The following is a 21583-nucleotide window of genomic DNA, read 5'->3' on the forward strand; positions in this document are numbered from 1 at the left end:
ATCTCTTTACCAAACTCCAGTCCAGTCCAAAACAACGCAAACCAATGGTTGATGTCTACGGTACTTATACTGTATTTAAAAATAAATTGGACCATAATTTACCTAGTTTTTCATTCTAAGGCTCTTGATGCGATGAGTGCTTTGGCAGTATGATAGCACAAGAGTACGTACATGTCACGTTGATACAGCCTCTCCATGAGCGAGAGTGCAGCTTTAGTTTCCATGAAAACCTGCTGTATGAAGTTGATTGAATTTTCATGGGCATGGTTCATGTTCATTCATGTTTCATCATTTAGTCGCTGGTGGACAGTGCAGAAGGAAAATTATCAAAACCACTAATGAGGACGAATAATCAGTCCAAAATGATACTCGATGTTAGTGTCCAGATCATTAACCTACACTAGAAACTGGCTCGTCCCTTCATCGATCCATGACTGTGCTTATTAGCCTAATGCAACAACAACACATTTTTCATTCAAGTGGTCATAGCATAATATGAGGTTTGTGTACTTATAATAGAAAGAAAGAGCGAGTGAGACAAAGACGGCAAACCAACAGGTGGTTTAAACCCCTCTAACGCATTTTCTCCATCTGTCTCTTGCTTTCTTTCTACACTGCATTCTTCCTTAATCTCATATTTGTGTTCACCCTGCATGTCATGGTATCTCATGTCTTCTTTCTGCCCAGATTCTTTAAGCGTTTTACACACTGTCCCTCTCTTATCTTTGAGTACGGCACATTACAACACACGCACTGAAGTGGCTGCAGAATACAACATTTCTGCCTGTTTGCATTTAAATGTCAATTTAAATTGTGTGGGCTGCTGGCGAGGCTGATATATTCGGCAGTTATGTGCTGCTATGTGTGTGTGTCACAGACGAGGGAGTGAGATTTTGAAGGTGATGCAGCTATTTTCTCCCCTTATTCTCTGGTTATGTCAGCGTATAATTAGATTTGTTTTTCCATCTACCTCTGTTTTTCACGTGTGTGACAGGACAGCAGTTGATGTTGGTGATGTAATGTGTGTGGCGTGTCCACGCCCTTGTTATCAGTGTGCGGCAGATATCCCTCGTCTCTTGGTAGAGACAGTGAGAGAGAGTAACGTCAAAGCTTTTTTAAACGAAAGTACAGTATCAGTAAGGGTAAAATTTGAATATGTCACCTTCAACTTCAGCATATTATTTATTATGATCATTATTATTTAACTTTTCTTTTTTCCATTAAAAGAACATTCACTGTTAAAAAGTCAATAAATGCACAATGTTTCCATAGTCAGTGAATAATTGTGGTAAATAATCTTGATCTCAAATAAGACCAAAATATTGAGAATTATGTTTTTTGCCATATTCAAGCAGCCCTAGTAAAAAAATGTCAGCAGATTAATCAGTAATTTAAAAAGTCATTAGTTGAATGTATAATATATATATATATATATATATATATATATATATATATATATATATATATATATATATATATATATATATATATATGTTAGTTGTCGACTATCTAATTTATTGCCAACTAATCGCATAATCGTTTAATCAGTTTAAGTAATTCTTTAAAGAAAAAAGTCAAAATTCTCTCATTCCAGCTTCTTAAATGTTAACATTTCTTTGCTTCTCTATGAAAATAAACTGAATACCTTTGAGTTGTAGACAAAAAGACACTTGAGGATGTCATCCTTGACTTTAGGTAACATTGCTTGACATTTTTCACCATTTTCTGACATTCTATAGATTAACAACTACTTACAGATTAACTGAGTAAAAATAATCAGTAGTGGCAGTCCTAACCGTATATGTGTGTGTGTTTAAATCTATGGGCCCTATAGTGGTGAGGAGGCACTGTATGTGTGACGTCATAGAGACTCAAACATGCTCAGTGGAGGAGGCCTCACAGATGATGTCAGGCCAAAGATTTATGTGTGTATGTCTGCAAAAGACAGCAGATATAAATTTCTATCACCCACTTTCCAAGGCATAATGAATCAATTAGAGAAGATTCCTGTCTGCTGCCTCTCCAATACTTTAACACTCGCTAACCTCACCTCACACACAATTAAAAAAAAAACACCTCCCCCTCTCTTTTGTCAAGTGTTACTCAAGTATGGATAGAATTCCCAGTTGATCCACTCGGATACAAAGCCTCTCTCCCATCACTCAACTCCCACAAACTCAGCAAAGTACGGCTGCTATTAAACTGATCCAAGATGCCGATGTATGCGCAGGGCCAGTGGGACATCAGAGACACTGAGTGTGTGTGAATGCTGCATGGATCGATGTGTGGGAATATATTCTGGCTCACAGCTGTGAGTGCAGCAGTAAGCAGATGCAGACTGAACATGTGAAGGGATTGAACATGAGCAAGTCACCAGGAGTGAGGAAACCAACCAGAGCGACAATGAGGTTAAAGTATAGCATACATGTTCGCACTAAATCATGAACATGTAACGATAGCAACACACTAGATGCAAAGCTCTCTTTATTGCTTTCAAGGTCTTCGCAATCAGTGGAACAACAATGAGATGTAGAAATGAAGAATTATCTGCCTCTGCGTTGTTTGTTTCTCTCTTTTTCTCTCCTGAATTTGTTGGCGAGGCTGTTGTGTGGGCAACACATCGATCAATCCTCTACCTGGCTACAGCCGACCTACTCTCCACTGAAATTCCCACATCCAACAACTGATAGTTAAAAAATAAGATTAAGAAAATGGAGAAAGAGAAGCAATGTGATAAAAGTGTTAATGATTTCCAAAAAGGATTTTAGAGATCAGTCCCAGATGATTTAAAGTTGGCAGGAGATGGCAGGCCTGTTTTCCTATATTGTGACCCAGTAAGCGTTATATAAAAGTAGTGCAATCTATAAATAATGCTTAAGATTTGGGTCAGGTATCTTGATTGCCACAGTTACAATTTGTGGATAGGAGGAGTTCAGTGAAGAAATGTTACAGCTTGTATAATTATGGTTAAGGTTATACCAATAATTAACTTAATTTGTATAGCACTTTTCTAAATAAGTTACAAAAAAAGCACACACAGACCAAATAATGGAGAAATATAAGTTTACAGAAATGCCTTTTTAGTCAAGATTTATAGGAAGTCACTGATGCTGTTAGCAGTTCAGGTTAAGTTCAGGTTCACAGTGGAACAAAAGCTCGCAAAAATACTCTGGAGTCAGACCACGGAGTACTTGAGAGAAAATAGGTAAACCTTGAAACCATTTCAATCACCTGAAAGCCAAAGCAAAGAGGCTAAATTTTAATAATGTGGTCTCCATTTCTTACCATTAAAAGTGTAGATGTGACATTCTGCATAGCTGGAAGTGTGAGTGGGCTTTGCAACTCAGGCAGGTAAACAGCAAGTTATACTAATCACCTCTGGAAAAGATATAAGCATGAATAACCATCTGAAAGTGAGAGTGTTATAACATAAAGATAAAAATCTTTATTTCAAAAAGAAAAAAAATGGTAAGAAAAACTACTTAACTTGTTATTTAAAAGATAGACTTTCTTTTTTTTTAAAAGGTTGTTTTCTAGGCATAACAGAGGAGTCAGGTTTGATAGTTTATTGTTAAATCCGTATGTGTTTCATGACCCAAACAGGATCAATTCAAATTCAATTGGACAAAGTTAATAGACAGTACTATAAGAGGGTCAGACTTTGAATTGTTTCTGATTTTACAGATACATGAAGATGCATGTCATCTGCATAACAATGAAAAAAAAAGTTAAGATAACTTATTATTCAGCCAAATGGAAGCATGTAGAGATAAAATCAAAAGGGACCTAGACCAGAGCCTTGAAGTACTCCATAGCTCAGAGGGGCAATAAACTTAAGCATCTGAGACTGCTTTGAATACCCTTGCTTAATTAAACAGGCATTATTAATGGTTCTCTGCATAAATATGAGCAAGAAGGGGCCTGCTATCCCTTGCAGTAGGTGGCCACCTTTACTGGCCATAGTAGTTATGATGGGAGCAAAGGAGGAAGTCAGGTGATGTAACATTAATGTAAAGAATGAAAAAGTCTGCATGGGGTGATCAGGAAAGGTGTCCTATGTGGAACCGAAAGTCAAATGTTGACTTATTTTTCAACTGACATGCCTCATTCTGTCATGTTTTGTAACGTATAAAATGTACTTATTTTACCCAAACCATGATCTGTCCTCTAAAACTAAAAATGTAGTATTGCCCCCCTTGAAACTAATGCAAGTGAAACTTAACAAAACTGCTCCCCATTACAACAGCTAATGGTAGTTTAATGGACTGATGGCAGCCTTTCAAAGCTACTAGTAGGTGTTGCAGGCTCCTCTTTTCCCCATGTCTATGAGGCTGATAACCACTTTTAACGCTAATTCATTTGAGTGATAACATTCCTAATAGGCGCTTGAGAGCAGTTTCTGCAATTCCTAAACTGTCCCTGAGATTACAAATTAAGATATTGAAATATATTGTATCAAATATATAGCATAATTCAGGTAAAATGTGGACTGACCCTTCACCAGCAGCACGAGAAAGGAGATTATCATTGCCTTTGGTAAAGTACTGTCAGTACTATACTTTGCCAGAGAGAAACTTGAGATAATGGATAAGGAGGTGTCCTTTATTACTTAAAATCAAATTATGTCATAGCATCTTAATCCATGACACAGTGACAAAGACATTTCTTGTAGTACTCAATTAAATATTTTTGCTGCACTTAGTTGAATTGGGTGTGAAGAAAGACTGTCAGGTCAATGTCTACTGGGTTAACAAGGGCAACATTTGAATATATTATCAGCTCTGTATGAGGAGATAATACATGGAGACACACAGCTGTGTTTGCTCACACACGCACCCACACACATTTATTACAATACACTCAGTTGTTCATGTCTCTCCCACAATACCCACCTTACTAATTCCACCCGTATGTTCATTAATTCCCCAGACAAACACACCCTCTTTCCCCCATTGTGACCCTTCCACATCCAACAGGCCATGACTTTATGCCAAGAATTTGGTTTACTCTCTTTCAACCACACACACACACACACACACACACAGACCAAATCTGGACCCCCGCATCTTGATGTAACGCAGTTGGTATTCAAAAGAGGGGGGTGGAGGAGGTCTCCAACACCAGCTCCAGATGTTAGTAAAAAGTATTACACACTCACTGACTCTCACCAATGTACGGTCTGATGTATGTAACTTCATATTTTATGAAAAAAAGGCTAAATATTCACCTTGAGTAAATAGGAAAACTTTTATTACTTTGCATTCCACATTAAATAAAAAGCCTCCTCTTTGCCAAAAATGAAGACTTAAAGAGGATTTCTGACATTGTTTCCACGCGCCCACGTCAACTGTACCGCTACTGTTCGGCCCTCAATGTATCATACTGCACACATCAGAGATTTTGTACAAGAAACAACATCACATTTGTGCACCACTTGCAGTGCACGTCTGGGTGGCGGGCGGAGATTGTGCACAGATGATCAGAGGCTGAAGTGCTGACTACCTCCAGACAACTCCTGTGCTGTGTGTTGTTACATTAGAGTCGACAGGCAACATCTTTTTCCTATTATCCAGAGCAAAATGAGAATCAGGGAACGTGGATAAGGAGGAGATGTTAGGGAGCCTGACCTGAGCCACAACCAAAGGGACATCTAAAAATAATGCGCCAAAGAAGTGAGAGCAGTTGCATTGTCATGACAGTCACCATCTTTACAACATCTGCTGTTTACTCCTTGCTGAAGCTGTGGGTCTGTTGACTGCTGAAAATCAGTGCAGACAGCAGTGTTTCCAGCTTTTCTTTCTTGTCACCAAAACATCTTTTCCGTTCTCTCTCTCTCTCTCATACATCCACAAGAGTAGCTATTTGTGTTTATTCAATTCTGACCCCTTGACCTCAAGCCCTGACCCTTTGAACTGTGCTCTCTGTTTGTCATTTTCTCACGCAGATCTTGTTCACTCCAATACGACAGAAGTGAACATGTTCAAGCATCCATAAGTTCTTGTTTTTTTAGTGATTTTGTGAAAACGGCGTGGCCTCGCTTGTGGAGTGGAGACTGCAGCTGGTTGGCACACTTTTCACTCTTTGCTGTATTTCTCTGGCATCATTTAGGTTAGGATATTCTAACCAGCAGCAAATAAAAGGTATAAATAAAAAATCGGATTTAATGCACACAAATGTTTTCTAAAATTAGGTGATTTGTCATGAAACTCACAGTGAGCACTAACCCCATGATGGGGTGGTTGACAGAATGTTAAAATGCTATCATTTTAAAAAAAGAAGCAACCAATAGAAACATTTTGAACACTGATTCAAACAAGAACCAGAAAACGTAAATATTTAATACAATATCTGCCCATAAAAACATATCAAACATATATTTTTCTTTTGCCATTGACCATTCAAAAAAAAATGCAAAATTAACAATATAAATTGTTTTTAATCTTTCAAATTCAGTTAACACAGTTAATTTTACAATTGGTTTGTACATGTGCCATCCAACACCGCTCACATTTGACCCAACTTTGAGATGAAATAACGTGAGGCTCCTACAGTCACTCATCACAAACTTTCAAATCTTATATCAAATTGTTGCTGATTCCTTTGTTGATTAACCAGAAGTAACCTTTTTCGTATAACTCTTCATAACAGTTTTTTAAATATGTTTTGTCCAAATACATCTTTTTTACTTTTAATATTATTAAACTGAAATATTACCCTCACCAAAAAAGTAACTTTCAGATAGTTTAACTAGAGATGCACAATAGTATCGGCACATCATTGCTTATGGCCGATTTTGGCTTTAAAGTGAAATATCTGAATAGTTAATAGTTAGGGAAAAAAGTGTGTATATATATATATTTATATATATATACAAGTAATCGGCCAAGTAAGTTGTTATATATCGGCATATAATATTATAATACAGTAAATGACTGTAGGGCCATGAAATAGCTGTGTGCCAACCAACCCTGGTCTCCCCTATATTATCTCCACATTTGACTTGTTAAGTCTCTGCTGGTGTTTAGATTGAAATCAAGGTTTGTAAAGGTTTCCCCACCTGTCTCACATGTGTGTCCTTCTGTTCGTATGAACAAATATGCACAAAAACTTGCACTCTCGTGTGAGCACACACACACATTGAATAAAAAGCAATATGTTGTGAATCTTCATTTAAAAAATTATATTGCATTACGGACTGTCCAAAGACACACATGCACACACGCAGACCACCTCCACAAACACACACCCTCCCTCTTGCTCTCTAACTGTTTTAACAGGTGTGTGTGTGTGTGTGTGTGTGTGTGTGTGTGTGTGTGTGTGTGTGTGTGTTTGTGTGTGTGTGTGTGCGCACGCACGTCCTATAGGGAGCAGATGATCTCTTGCAGGCCTCTGCAAAGCCTAGACATGTAGTGAAGTTTATTACGACACAAAGTGCTGTTCACATGTGGTTGCAGCTGGGTCAGTCATCTGGACTACTGCAACTGTTTGGATTTGTGTGTGACTGAGCCAAACCATTAGGCCTATATGTTTCAAAGCTCTTTGAAAAAGCTTTAATAAAGGTCAAACTCATAATGGCCATATCAAATAGAAACAAAAACACACATTTCTGCAAAACTCCACCTCCTCTTTGCCTCTCTTTCCCTCTCTCACACACTTTATAGCCTATCACTAATTTTATTTTGCTAGGTTTTTGCCATCTTTCCACAACACTAATCCCAATGCTGACTGTTACCATAGCAACAACTTTCCATGTACTTCCTAACAAGCCTGGTGTTATACCAACCAGTAGTGCAGCAGGACTGGAAAGAACAACAGCAAAAGACCACAGTGTGTTTGTGCGTGTGGTGGAGGCCTCACCACCGACCGAGAGGGAAAATTCAGGCCAGAGAGGAGAGCACCAGAAACAATATCTCATCCCCACAATGCAATAAATTCCATCAACAAGCCAGGAACATTCCTCTACCCATGTGGCTGTAGATTGAATTTAATCATGATCTCTGATACTGTATATCCAGCGGTGCCCCCAGATTTTTTTTCATAGGGGTGGGCTTATGGAGTCTCTGAAAATCTTGGGTACCAAATTGGGTAAATGTGTTATATACGTATGCATGTTAGGCAAGTCATTGTCCTTCAAATGGGCTTTTGGTCCTTTCTTAAAGATGATAAATATGCAACTTTAATCAGCCTCTCCAGGATTTCGTGATGTTTTGCAAATTCAGCCAATCCCTGTCAATTCTGCACAACCTTGCAATTTGGTTTCAGCAACTGAACATCAAATTTAACTATTTAAAATGAGTAAAATCTCATTTCATTGTAGTGCTGTGTGCAGCATATTGATTCGCTCAGCCCCTCTCACTCTGTCTCGCTTCGTTTATCATGAAACCACTGCTGTGGGACCTGAGCTCTGTGCCTGGGACAGGTAACGTTACACAGGTAATGTTATCCAACATTAATAGAGTCACACCAATTTGTGTTGGTATTAACAGTTGTCGTTCAGCAGCTAATTGCCGCTAACGTTAGCACAAAGCACACGCCCAAAGCAGTAAGCAGTAACTGCTAGTGGGCCAGGTAGCCGATTTAGGGTAGAATGACTGAACGGAAAGACCTTAGAGAGCTTGTAGGATGTAGCACAGGGAGTGAACGTGATAACACTAATATTATGCTATGTCCTCTAATGTTAGTGGTAATTGTAATGCAGATTCACCACGTACTATTGGCGCCTAAATTTAGGACACGGCCCCTCCTGGCCCCCTGCCGGAGGCGCCACTGTGTCTATATCTGTATATCTGTCTGTCTGGCATAATATAAAACAAAAATGAAAAATACTTCTCACAAATATCTCAAAGTCAGAGAAGATGTCAACAAATGTGCTTTCCTCTGAACAACAGTTCAAAATCTAAAGACATTAAGACCAAGAAAAACAGCAAATCCTAAAATTTGAAAACAAGGAACCATCCAAACCCTTTTGGTCAAGATAATACATTTTCTGTGTGCATGTGTGTTTGGGAGTTAAAAAAAAGTTTTGGTGGGAAAGTGACACCTGACACTTTATCTCAAGCTTCAGTGACACACCCACATAACACACCGCAACACGTGTGTGTGCGCACAGGGGAGAAAGACAAGCACGGAGACAGAGCACTGACACCTCAGGTGTGTGCTTGGGAAAATGATACGTCTTAAACTCGAGTCGTAATGTTCTTGTCCTTGAAATGTCTCTTCCTTTCTCACTGACACAGGCACAGGCAGACTCGAATCATCATTGTAAGTAGCAAATGGTTGTGCAAGAAAGTGAAAAGGAAATTGTTTGAGAGATGAAGGTGACTGAACTGAGCTAATGCCTCAATTTAATGCAATTTCCACTGATCTTGTCACATAGAGACGGACTAAGAACAAGATAATAGGTCTTTAAGGTGTTTCATCCTTTGAGGTTTAATTCAGGTCTGTTTTACAAAAAACATTTCATTTTTGCTTGGCTTTCATTTAAGACACCATAAATGTTTTATTCTGATACACTTTTGAATCATGTGAAAGACATTTAAACACACAATTATGTTCAACGGAATAGTGCATTGATTTACATAATGTTTTTCCAGCAGTTCACTTATATGAACTTCACATACTGCACAAAATGACAAAAAAAGGATAACAGCCAGGGGGATATTTGATGTTACTTTATACGTTGGGGTTTGGTGAGCAGAGTTATTGTTGAGTGAGTCAAACTTAGTTTAAAAAAAAAAGAGTGATGTGCTCTTGAGTCTTCAGGCCCAACCACAACAACAAAACATCTTTTGGCGAAATACAAGCCCCTGCTCTTAACCAGGCTTATATAAGGTTGTGTAATTCTCTGTTGGTCATGGTCAACAGTAATGGCCTATTAAGGCCGGAGGATTGGATTTCTAACGGAGCAACATGGCTCGGCTGTAATCCTGTGGTGCCGGAGAGCTAAGGTGAAGAAATGAGCGAAATAGAGAAAATTGGTCTATCTTTTCTAGTTTTTGATACTGAGTAAGAAAAAACACAACCTATGCATCTACACACACTGCATATTATATGTGGACTCAAGAATGCATGCAAAGAAGAAACCTGGGGGATGAGTGGCCATAAAACAGAGGAAAAATACAGGTCGTGTCATGTAACCTGGGACACGCACAAACACACACACACACAAAAGCCCCAGTGGAGAAATTTATTGGGCAAATGTGTAAGTGATTACAGTTGCAGAAAAGGTCTATGTCTACCCATCTCCCCATCTCTGCTGGGACCATGTATGTGCCTGTAAATATGTGTGCGTAGTTTATTTTGTTGATCTGTAGCAGAAAAAGAAATCTTATTGCTTTGACCGAGATGATGAACTCTTGCGACTTTTGGTGACATGTAATGACGTTACGTACTTAATGTAAGTTTATATGCGTTTAGGAAAAGAAACATGGTGATGACGTACTGTGCCTTAAAATAACTTAAAGTTCACTTCGCATTGTTTTACCAATCTACTACCCCAACCTGCCTCCTTACGCAGATTCTCTAACTTCTTTCCTCCCATAAACGCAGTGGTAATGTGATGGTAGCCTTCCGGATTATGTGGATTACATACGAATTGTGGTGCATTACCTTTCATAGTTATATGTACAAACTGCATGAGAACAGTCTGTTTTAGCCTGACGTGGTCTATGTCACCTTTTCAGCCTATTGGTGTACTTTATGTATAAATACAAGTGTAGTTTAATCTAAACATTTTGACCTAACGAAGATCTAAATAAGATCTAAACTTTGTCTTCATTTAACTTGTGTGGAATGGAGAAAGTGTGCACGCGTTACTTTTTTTCCTCATGTACGCTTTTTTTTTAAATTTGTTTATTTTTGGATAGCCTTGTACCTAGGTGATGTGCATATAATTACTCTCTCTACAACTTATAAAATACCATCATTATTCCAACTTCAATAACACTGGTTTATATAAAGTTAGTTTTCGCACTGTAAAAGTGTACCCCCCCACCCATAAATTACGCCCCTGTTCTCAGGCAAGATCTGAAATAACTGAAAATGGGAGTGAAAGCACAACAAAATAAAATAGTATGAACAGCCAAATTAATCCCATTCTCTGTCGGCCTCATAGATAAATGTTTACAGACTATTTTACAATCTTCAACAGAATGCAAGGTGCCAGAAACAAACAGTTCACAAAGGCACATACACGCTCACCCTCACATACTGCCACATGCACAGTGCCAAGTACCATCAAACTTTAACTTTAACAGCTCTCCCCCTCGCTGTGGCTCCTCTACCCTGTAGACTTTCGCTTTCCCTACTCCGCTGCCCCACTGAGGGGGGCCCACTTCCTGAAACCCCTTCCAACAAATCTTCAAGGTTGTTATTGGCTGCTCTCTCTCTCGGGTTCCCTTGGTCCAAAAGCTTTCTGCTCTCCATCTCTCCCTCGTTCCTTCTCTCCTGCCTTTTCTTGCAAATAAAGAATACGACAAGAAATGTGCTGCTCTCAGCAACATCGCACAGCAAACTGAGTTGACTTTTACAGCTGTGGAAGAAACAAAGAATTCGGAGAAGCAATGAATCTATTATCTTTTTAAGCCACAATTGTTTTCTTGGTGATTAATGGTTTCTGGTGCTGATCAGTCTATTTTCCCCACTTTGCTTTTGTGGTGGTGATTACGCTGCACTGATTTCCAAATCCTGTCGCCAGCTACATGGAAGAATGACACACAAGATGTAATATGCTGTATCATCATCCTGAGTCAATACTGAGTCTGCATATCTGTGGTGGAACAGCTTCCTATGAGATTGGACAGGACACAGAGACATCCGACTCTTTGTAGACTAACAAGGTACAGATCGAGCGACAGAGGCAGCTTTCAATGCTCCATAGTGAAGTCAGTCAAGTGTAAATAAATCTTAAAATCAATGTTCCGCCAGTAGCTCCAACTTTTCTGCTTTTTCGCTTTGCGCTGTTGATGCCTTTTGGCTCATCCTGCTAAACTTTCTTTCCATCCTTTCATTAAAGTCATTAAAAAGAAGGAGAGAAACGAGAGACCTTTAAGCATTTCCTGAGCCTTGGCCGAGCCGATCCGACCCCACCAGGCACTGGGATTTCTCCCCGCAGGTCACAAAGCCAGAGCTGAACAAAGACAAACACACATTTGAGATTTAACTGATTGGCCCTGTCACTGCTCTTGTAGAAATAGTGCCTGAGTGCCGCTCACATATGGGCAGGGCAAACCTAAGTGAAAACACATGTTTGTGTAAATGCAGAAAGCAGAGCGGTCTCGTCTCGCTGATAGGGGCCATGTGAAACCAAAGCAGATCTTTGCGTTCCAGGGGAGACAGAGCGGACGGAAACACATCCTGTTTTCCATGTCAACAAGGAATAATAAAACAGTGAATGCTAAAAAATAAAAACCTATCAAATGACTATTGAGCAACATGCAGCCAACTGTGACGAGCGTGCGTAAAAAACACAGGAAGACGAGATGTGAACAGCCTGTAGGACAACATTCCCCCTGGAATATCATGTCATAATAACTGCAAAATCTACACACACGAAGGCATTCAGAAAGTCTCCCAGCCAGCCGTCTTTATTCATATATCTTTTACGATTTTTGTGCATTTCCTGTTCTGCAGAGTAACTGCGTTGTCTGTTGTCAGATTCCTAACTTCTGACAGGTCCCAACCTTTGACCTCTTGTGCTCTCTTTGACCTCTAACACATCTGCAGTCTAGCCATGTTCTTTCCTCAGGACACACACAACCACACTCAGACAGATATATGGCATACGTGCATGGCAGGCCGCAGAACAGGATGAAAAAACTTGCATGACATGTCCTAATCTAATCTGAAACTGGCAACACAGCAAAAGAGCGAGTTCAGTGAAGGCATGTCTGAGCTGAGGAGAGTCTGTTCAAAGGGATGACTCATTATCTGCAATCTGTTTGCTAGTGTGTTTAGTATTTTTAACTTGTGTTTGACAAATCTCTAAGAATGTTTTCGTTGTCTAGTTTGAGGCTCTAACTTGTTATTGGTTGGTGCACTCAGGAGGAGTATTGGTGAGGGCCTATCAGCATCTTTACACTGATAAAAAAAAAAGAATCCCATTTACTTACATTTCAACTACACATGAGAACATCGCATATCAGCAGAATAGTTAGAAAATTTGGGAAACACCTGCTTTTTTTCTTGCAGAGTTACATGAAAAGATTGATTCCATTCTCATGTTCGTACGCTAAATACGAAGCTACAGCCGGCAGGCAGGTAGCTTAGTTAGCACAAAGACTGGAAACAGGGGGAAACAGCTAGGGCTCCAAAACTGTAGGCGAATGCGAACATCCTGATGACATGAGCCCAACATGTTTCATGTTTCTCTCTCTGCATCAGTCTGGTCCATAGACAGTTTATAAAGATGGACAGCCTGCCCTCACTGACCCCTACTATGCTTAGTTGAAGTTAAAATATCCAAGATACGGATGTTGCCATCTTGCAAGGGTGATGTCATTGAGAGCCGGATTATGTGCAGTAGTGATATCTGTGGTGGGGGAGTTCCCGTCAGAACACCCATCCAACCAATCCCGAGCAGCCTCATTGAATGCAAGTGGATGGATTGGCTTCTGCAGCTGTCAACGATGGCGGAAAATCCCCTTTTTGTAGACTTTAATAACTAACTAAAACCAAACAAACTCATCATTAATACAATCACTTGAACAAACATCAAGTTGATGAGAACTACGTTCAGGGTCAGAAACCATCTTTGGGAAAATATTATTTGGCGTGTACTTTGAGTTTTTCGTTTGACCAGTGTCCCATTCACTAACATGAAAGGGCGGGCTTTATGACCTATACTGCAGCCAGACAGCAGGGGGCGATCAAGATTGAAAAGCTACACTTTGGGGGAACTGTCATGTTGTCCATCTTTATATACAGTCTATGGTCCAGACTGAGACAGGGAGAGAAACAGCATGTTGAGCTCACATCATGAGGTTCAATTCAAAAGCTAGTTTGGCAGATTGAGTTTGCATCCATGAGCCTCAGAGTGTAACTCAATTTCACTTTGTACCAACCAGTAGTGTGGCAGCTACATCCCCAAATAGAAGTCACACACCATGAAGTCCAAATGTTCAATCAACAAAAGCTACACAGGGAGACAGATTAGAGACTCTGTGATGGAGGGCCGGCTTACCTTCTTCGCAGCCTTCGACGGTGACCTCCTAGTGGGCTTCTGTACCTGGCCGCTCAGAGCGACCGGCTGCTTGGACACTGAGCCGTTCTCTCGCTTTTTGCTGGGGGTGGATGGTACTGATGACGGGGGAGGTGAGGGGGAGGCGGGGGGAGAGGAGGAAGAAGGAGGCCCTGTCCCAAGAACAGCCATCTCTTCTGTGGCTGTGAGACGGAGGCTGCGTAGACTTTCATGTGTCTCGTGGTCCACCACCAGCAACCTGGTCTCATTGTCCACAGCTTTGATCCGCTGCACCACCTGAGGGACGAATAAAAACAACATAGACGCAACTCATGATATATCAACTCCACAATTTGGCAGCAGAGCTCCTCTACAGACTGTCCAATGACATCAAAGAGAGCATTATTTAGTTAACCAGCCTCTCTAGAAGCATCCGGTCAGTGCTAACACATTTTTACAAAGTATTTAACACATTCACACTTTTCTTAGACATGTGGGTGTGCAGTGTCTGTCAGAGTGGCAATAGAAATATGTAAACATTGACCAAAATATCAGACTGTATGTACTGTAAAATGGCAACTCATCGTTGATAAGTAATTTTTCAAGCAAAAAGCCAAACACTTGATGTTCCCAGACTCTCAAATATGGACCGCTGTTGTTTTTTTTCTTGTATTAACATTAAAGAAATTGAAATATATTTGGTTCTGACTGTCCAACAAGAAATTTAATGAAATGGTGAGCTCCGGGAATCAATATGAGTCCAAAAAATGTTCTGAATTAATCCTTAATGTCTTTAATTTAAGCGACTGATGCCCTGTCATCCTTTGTGTTATGCAACATGAAAAGCACCAGGGCAGCAGAACTCCTCCGAGAGCCTCAAACACAATAACCAACAGAAATGTCCGGAAAAATACATTTATAATGATTATGATTGCATATTTAAAATTATGCTACAGAAAAAATGTATACATATGTATACATATATTTTCCACTTTTCAGCACTTTTTGGGGTCTCTTTAAAATTTATTTCTAATTTCTTGCTAAATTTTGGGCCGTGTCTTGATAATTGCTTATTGTCTTCGCCCCTTGTTCTTGCAAGAAATCAAAACAGGGCTTGAGAGAAAATATATCTTGCTCCAGGGAGAGTCATAGTATTTTTTTTTAAAGTCTCACCTCAGCCACCCCCTGCTCTTATAGATGAAGTACAGTCCCTTAGACACATGAAATGGGTTGTGTCTAAGTGTCATTATGGCAAAGACAGTTCTTTGAAGCAACACGTGGTTTTATATGGATAAACAGTTTCAAAACAAGACAAATAAAATATTTTTTTTCAGTTTTTTTCCCACCACATCATGAGGAGGTTGGTGTGGGTGCCTGCCTGAAACCGTCCCATACCACTCTGTGTCAGGATGCACGCACCAGCCACTGTGACCTTTTGATTCGCTGCACTTGCGACCAACGCTCGTCCTGTAACATGAAGTATAACCACAATTTGAAAGCACATCTCCTTACCTGATGGTGTGTCTCCTTCTCCACGTTAACTCCATTCACTGCCACCACACGGTCCCCTGCGCGCAGCCCCGACGCTTCTGCAGGAGAGCCGGGCTCCACTTTGCGGATGAACTGTCCGCTCTTCCCTTTCTCACCATGCAAGTGAAATCCATACCCGTTCTCCGATTTTGCCATAACACAAAGCCGCGGTTTCCGCTCGCTGGCCATCTCCCTCCGTCGTTTTAACCCCGTGCAGCGGTGCTCAGTTCAAGTATAATAATAATAATTTTAAAAAAAACAAAACAAAGATGGGAGTTTAGGAGAGCAGGCTCTGGGTTAAACTTCCACGGAGCGAAAACATCTTACCGAGACGCACGCTTTCCCCCATATTAAAAAAAAAACACAAAACCACAGCTCCAAGTACACTTTAAAATGAGGAAATCCCACTGTGACAATTAAACGCTCAAAAGGGCAACAAAACTTTCAGAAAATGATGCAAGCAGTCCTCCCGATCGTGTGTCTTGCGTCCAGCTGTATCGCACTGCTGGAGACTCCAAAATTGATCCCTCGCTGAGCGCACAGACTTCACAGCCTCCGATGGAGCATCAATGGTGTTACTGCACACGAGTTTAAGTCTAAAAGCTCCCCGGGCGCTCACCTTCTGCTCCACATTCATCCATAACAACCAGTCGGAGAATATGCGTACAGTTATGATGGAGTTTGCGCAGGGTTAGCGCCTTGTGCGCAATAGCACCACCTCCCTCCAGCCACGGCTAACTGTTTGTTTCTGAAGAAAGTAAAATATTGAGGGAAGAGTTGGTGCATTCAAAGTTATACAATGCTGCCCCGAGGTGGCAGGGAATGGTTTGTGAGAAATGTTTTTTGTTTTATTTTGTTTTACAAGGCGAACATATACAAAACATCAAGTAAAAGGTACAGCACCGGTTAAAAAATAAAATTAAAGTATATATGAAAGATTCAAGTAAAAAATGCAATGTACACATAATAAAAATGATGACAACACGAGAAAATAAATAAATTAAACCCTCCACCCTACCTGTGGTGTCAAGGCAGACACAAACCATTGGCTAAAATAATTCCCTGTTAAAACTTTCAAAAATAATAACCACCAAGAGAGCTGTGTGTCTGTTCACCATAGATGTAAATGCCTAAAAATGCCATGTGCATTTATTCCCACCAACAAAAGCATGAAAGTAGCAGAGGACATCTATTCTGACAAAATTAAAGACATTTGCATTATAATTTAACGTTGAAAATGCACAAATTGGTGCATGAAAATTCACCAGAATGCAGGATATTGAGTGTGAAGCTCAAACATTTTCCTGCTAAATATGTGTGTGTTGGTTGGCCTCCTTCCACTGGTAGAAATACAGCACAGTTGCACTTTGGCAAAGCATGCAATGGTACCTCTTGTCTGATCTGTTATGAAACCTGACTAAACTGAAATATTCACCGGTGCTTACATTCAGTCAATGGCCTGGGCTTTTATTTGCTTCAAACACTGAACTCTATTATTTAGGATAGACTTGTGTATGGAACTGGCTCTTAAACAAAACTCTTACCAAGCAAAGATGGGAAATACTGGTTAGTTGTTTATTTAACCCAATATGAATGTTAGGCTTCTTGTGTAAAAAATTCAAATAACTTGTCAGTTCAATTACTGATCATTCTTTTGATCTAGCTCAGAGAGACAGCACGTCTACACCAACCTCATGCAGTGATATGTATGTATATATGTGTACTGTATATGTATACTGTTCTGTTTTATTTAGTAATGCAACTACCTGTTTTACTCTTCTTGACTTATATTGTTATTCGTGTGATGTGTTGTACATTTCATTCGCTATTCTTAATTGTAATTAAAGATTGTGATTTGCCAATACATGTCATGCCAATAAAGCATACTGAATTGAATTGTTTTGTTCTTACAATTGATACCTATGATTTTTTTTATTGATATATTGTTGATTGATACTGATTTCTTTCAAAAACATAATGACCAACTTTGCAAGATTTATCCTGCAAACTGTGAAAAATTAATAAAATGTGGCAAGGAAATTATCAGAAAGTTTGCTGGGGTGGGGGACATTTAGATATAATTTTCAAAAAAGGGTGGAAAGTCTAGAAAATTATATTTGTAATTATATATTTAAAATTATTTTTTTTCACTTATATATATCTATATATATGTGTGTGTGTACTTTTTTAAAAACTTATTTTCAGGTAATTTTCTTGTAACTCTTAATAATTTCTTGCTATTTTTTGGGACATTTTTTGTTAAGTTGCTCGTCACACTCTTCCCATTTTTTTTTAAAGAAATCAAGCCAATAAGCTTAGGTATCAAAGGGTTAATTTGTATAAAAATTGCAGTGTATTATACTGTACTGTATAGTAAACAAAATGGACTAGAGCAGTATAGTATAGACTCTGTATGTGACACCTGTATACTCAATATGAGATGATTGAATGTAGGTAATATATGTTGGGATTTTTTGTGAACCACTTTGGCAATAACATAATTTTGTTCATGTCAATAAAGCTACTGAATTTCAATTTGAGAGAGAGATATCAGATATCAACTCTCGCGATACTTCACAACATTTGTTTGACAGGCACCGACCGGAAGGATTCATTCGTGTGTCATTCCGGCCACAACACCCCAATTTTATCTTCACATTAGCAACAAGCCTTTTTGGACACTAAAAATTGCAAAACTAAAACTAAAGAGATAAAGGTGTGGGGCCTTTTGTTTTGTTGCCAGTTAGCTAACACACACGCGCGCAAAGCAACAATGTTGTTTACAAGTCTGTTAGCTTAACGTGCGGTGTTAGCAGTTAGCATACAGCAAGCGATGGACTTAAAATGACAATATTCACAACTTATATTCATTTTTATGGAAACCCCTTTGATTCTTTTGACCGGAGGACTCATACAGACTAACCGGAGATAAATAACCGATAAACGGACACATGGTCGGACGTTGTGATGCTTCAAAGGTAGGAAATCCCCACTTTTTGCTTAGTCTGTCTTGTGTACTGTGCCGATGAATCTGAATTAATTTTAGTCTGGTGCTCCTGGTTTTCTTACAGTTAACTGAACGGTTGAATTGTGGACAATGTGACGGTGCTAACGATGTGTAGCATGTAACAGGAGTTTAAACGTGTTTGCCCTGGAAGCAGTTTAGGACGCTCAAACTACATCACAAGAATTTAAATTAACCGCTTTAAAATTAGGCTACATTAAGTCATAGGCATTTCATGGTCTGTTATGGTCAAATTTTAGGTTAAAATAGACTTTTTTGTTTTTTAATTTTTATTGCCACCTTTTGGTATTTCTAATTAATGCTTTACTTATGTGCCACAATAATGTTTTAGAGCTGAAATCTCATATTTTTGGCAGCTTTTCCCAGCAAATATTGATGTTTTTCAATTGCACATGATTAACTGGGCTGAGGTACAATAATGATAACATATATGATATTTAACAACTAATACTTTTTTGAGAAAGAAAAAACTACGTAGAGAAGAATCAAGAGCCATAAACATTTAATTATCTTCAACAACGGGACAGATTCAACCTGGTAACCTCTATAGTCTTCAATCTCACATTTTCTTTAGCTTTAAAATATTTATACAACCCTTTAAATCCTTCTTGAGAGAATTACATAGTTTCATGCCACCGACTGAAATACACGTCTGCGTTATTATAGTCTGTATAAACTGGTACTTCACTGAAATGCCCTTCTGTGCTCCTCATCCTCTGAAACAAACAACTTTTCAATTTCGAGAGCTGATGTGGGACCCTTGTAGGATTGGTGTGGTGCTTGTTTATCGAGATGGTGATACTTACAGGGTCATCAACTACATTTGTCCAAGGGCTAATTTTTATCGACACTGTGAGGACCAGATGTTCTTGTAAAACAAATTACAATTAATATTGTATCTTAAATAATATACTATTACTTGATATATTAATTTTCCTTCCAAATTTATGTTATTTTTTAGCCTTTGTCAGTGTTAACAGACTCATATTACCTGTACTGAAGCAAGCCACTAGGGGGCGATAGCGATATTTTAGGCCTCATATTTGTGATGCTGTCAAGCTGTCCATCACTGTCAAATGCAGTGTCATAGTTTGTGGAAAACACTGGAAGGAGAAAGGCCTTTTGAATATATTTCAAGCATGAAAAATAGCACACTTGCAGAGCCTTAAGTGGACAGTTGATGCAGAAAACCACCGCTTTAATGAAGAATGGACTGATAAGTATTCGTAGTGCCAGCCGTTAGAAATGCTGTGCCTGTGTGCCTCATTTGCAACGAAACTGTCGCTGTTGTTAAATAATATAATCTGAAGCGTCACAACAACACAAAGCATGCAAGCTTCAAGGAGTCATATCTTCAATAGGCTATTCCTGTATTCAGTAATATTCTGGAGGTCGGATGGAGAGCGCTGGAGGGCCGGATGTGGCCCACGGGCTGTCAGTTGATGTTCACTGCTCTAAGGGGTGGCAGAAGTATATTCTGAATATGCTGATTTAAAAAAGGTTGCATCTCCTTTAATTGCCAATTTAATGGTTCCCGGAGACAAATGTATTGATATTGCTTGTTGCACTCGCTGTGGTGTCCACAGACTTTTTGTTTGTTATTGGATCAGTTGTGTTGTAATTCCTCACTCAGACCCTTGAGGGCAGTGGATACCCAGAATATATGTGTGTGTATATATATACACTGTGGTCACTGTTCACACCTCTTATGGCAAGGCAGACACAATTCCTAACTGACGTCCATCACTGGTAAATGAGGGTGGACCAAACTTTTACAAAGACAGTTTTTACCTGGAATGCATGACATTGTGTGTGATTGATATTGGTTTGTTTTAAGTAAAGTTATTGCAGATATTATTGACATCGGTCCTAACATGACAACTGTTTTTACCTTGGCGGCTGGGTCACTAACTTTGTAATTCTATAGCCAAACAGAAATTAACAGCTGAGTTAGAGACTCCTCCGCTCTGAAACGTTATGTTTGTTCAGCTGCGGTGGATTCTTACTAATACTATTAGAAACAGAAAAAGGAGGGGGAGAAGCATGTTTTATTTCTACATATTATTCGTCTCACTACTGTCTAGATATAGTGACAGTTTCAGCAAAAATAAAAGGTTTTTTTTATAAAAGTTACCAACTGTAGCTGTAATAGATACAATTCCACATAAATAAGAAAGAAGAGCTCTACTGCAGTAAAAAGCCAATCTCAGTTTATTCCCATCATGCTATCCTACAGATCTTTCTGTCCTCGGCAGTGGCTCAGAGCATCACTTCCTCTATTAGCCCCGCAGGGAAGCACACACAAGCAAAACAGTTTTTGTCTGCTGTAGAGCACTGTTCACTTTTTCTTTCATCCGGACGCTTGCTGATAGATGGTCTATAATTTTGATGACCGTTCCATTTAATACATCAGGTTCCAGTCAATTAAGCTGGAAAGGATCATGCTTTTCATGGGGGAGTGAATTCAATTTCAGCAGACACAACATAATGACAGCAACGGTGTTTTATATTGTTACTGTTTCTGCCTGGAGGTTTACTTTCTTCCTAGATTAGTGTTAGCATGTCCTGCAGAACAAACACATTTGTTGTTATTTCTGCTGCTGAAAATGTGACAAACCCAGCGGATATTTTGTTCCTGAACCTCCAGCAGTCATGCTGCAAAAATAAGTTGAATAGAAATGAATTGGCAACAACTTATAAGTCATATGCAATCATTTTTTAAATGAAAAAATACATATTTTTGAGTTATAGCTTCTACAGAAAATTGGTGAAGTATCCCACAATCAGTGGCATTTTTTCAAGCTGTTCAAGCTGCTTTGCCCTGTGTTTTTTAGTGTTTACGAGACGAGATT

General features: G+C 39.2%; 1 protein-coding gene across 1 annotated transcript in view; it reads right to left on the bottom strand.

The window, feature by feature from the left end:
* LOC121956267 (Na(+)/H(+) exchange regulatory cofactor NHE-RF2) overlaps positions 1-16609 on the bottom strand; it is a 43031-nt gene extending 26422 nt beyond the window's left edge. The window contains exons 1-2 of the mRNA XM_042504402.2: positions 15689-16609; positions 14180-14473 (exon numbers count right to left, since the gene is read on the bottom strand). Coding sequence (XP_042360336.2) covers positions 14180-14473; positions 15689-15895 — 501 coding nt within the window. The 5' untranslated portion in view covers positions 15896-16609. The remainder of the gene's footprint in view (positions 1-14179; positions 14474-15688) is intronic.
* Positions 16610-21583: the final 4974 nt, after the last annotated feature.

This window comes from Plectropomus leopardus, chromosome 18 (assembly GCF_026936395.1).
Source record: "Plectropomus leopardus strain MGB_pleo_1.0 chromosome 18, ASM2693639v1, whole genome shotgun sequence".
NCBI classification, from domain to species: Eukaryota; Metazoa; Chordata; class Actinopteri; order Perciformes; family Serranidae; genus Plectropomus; species Plectropomus leopardus.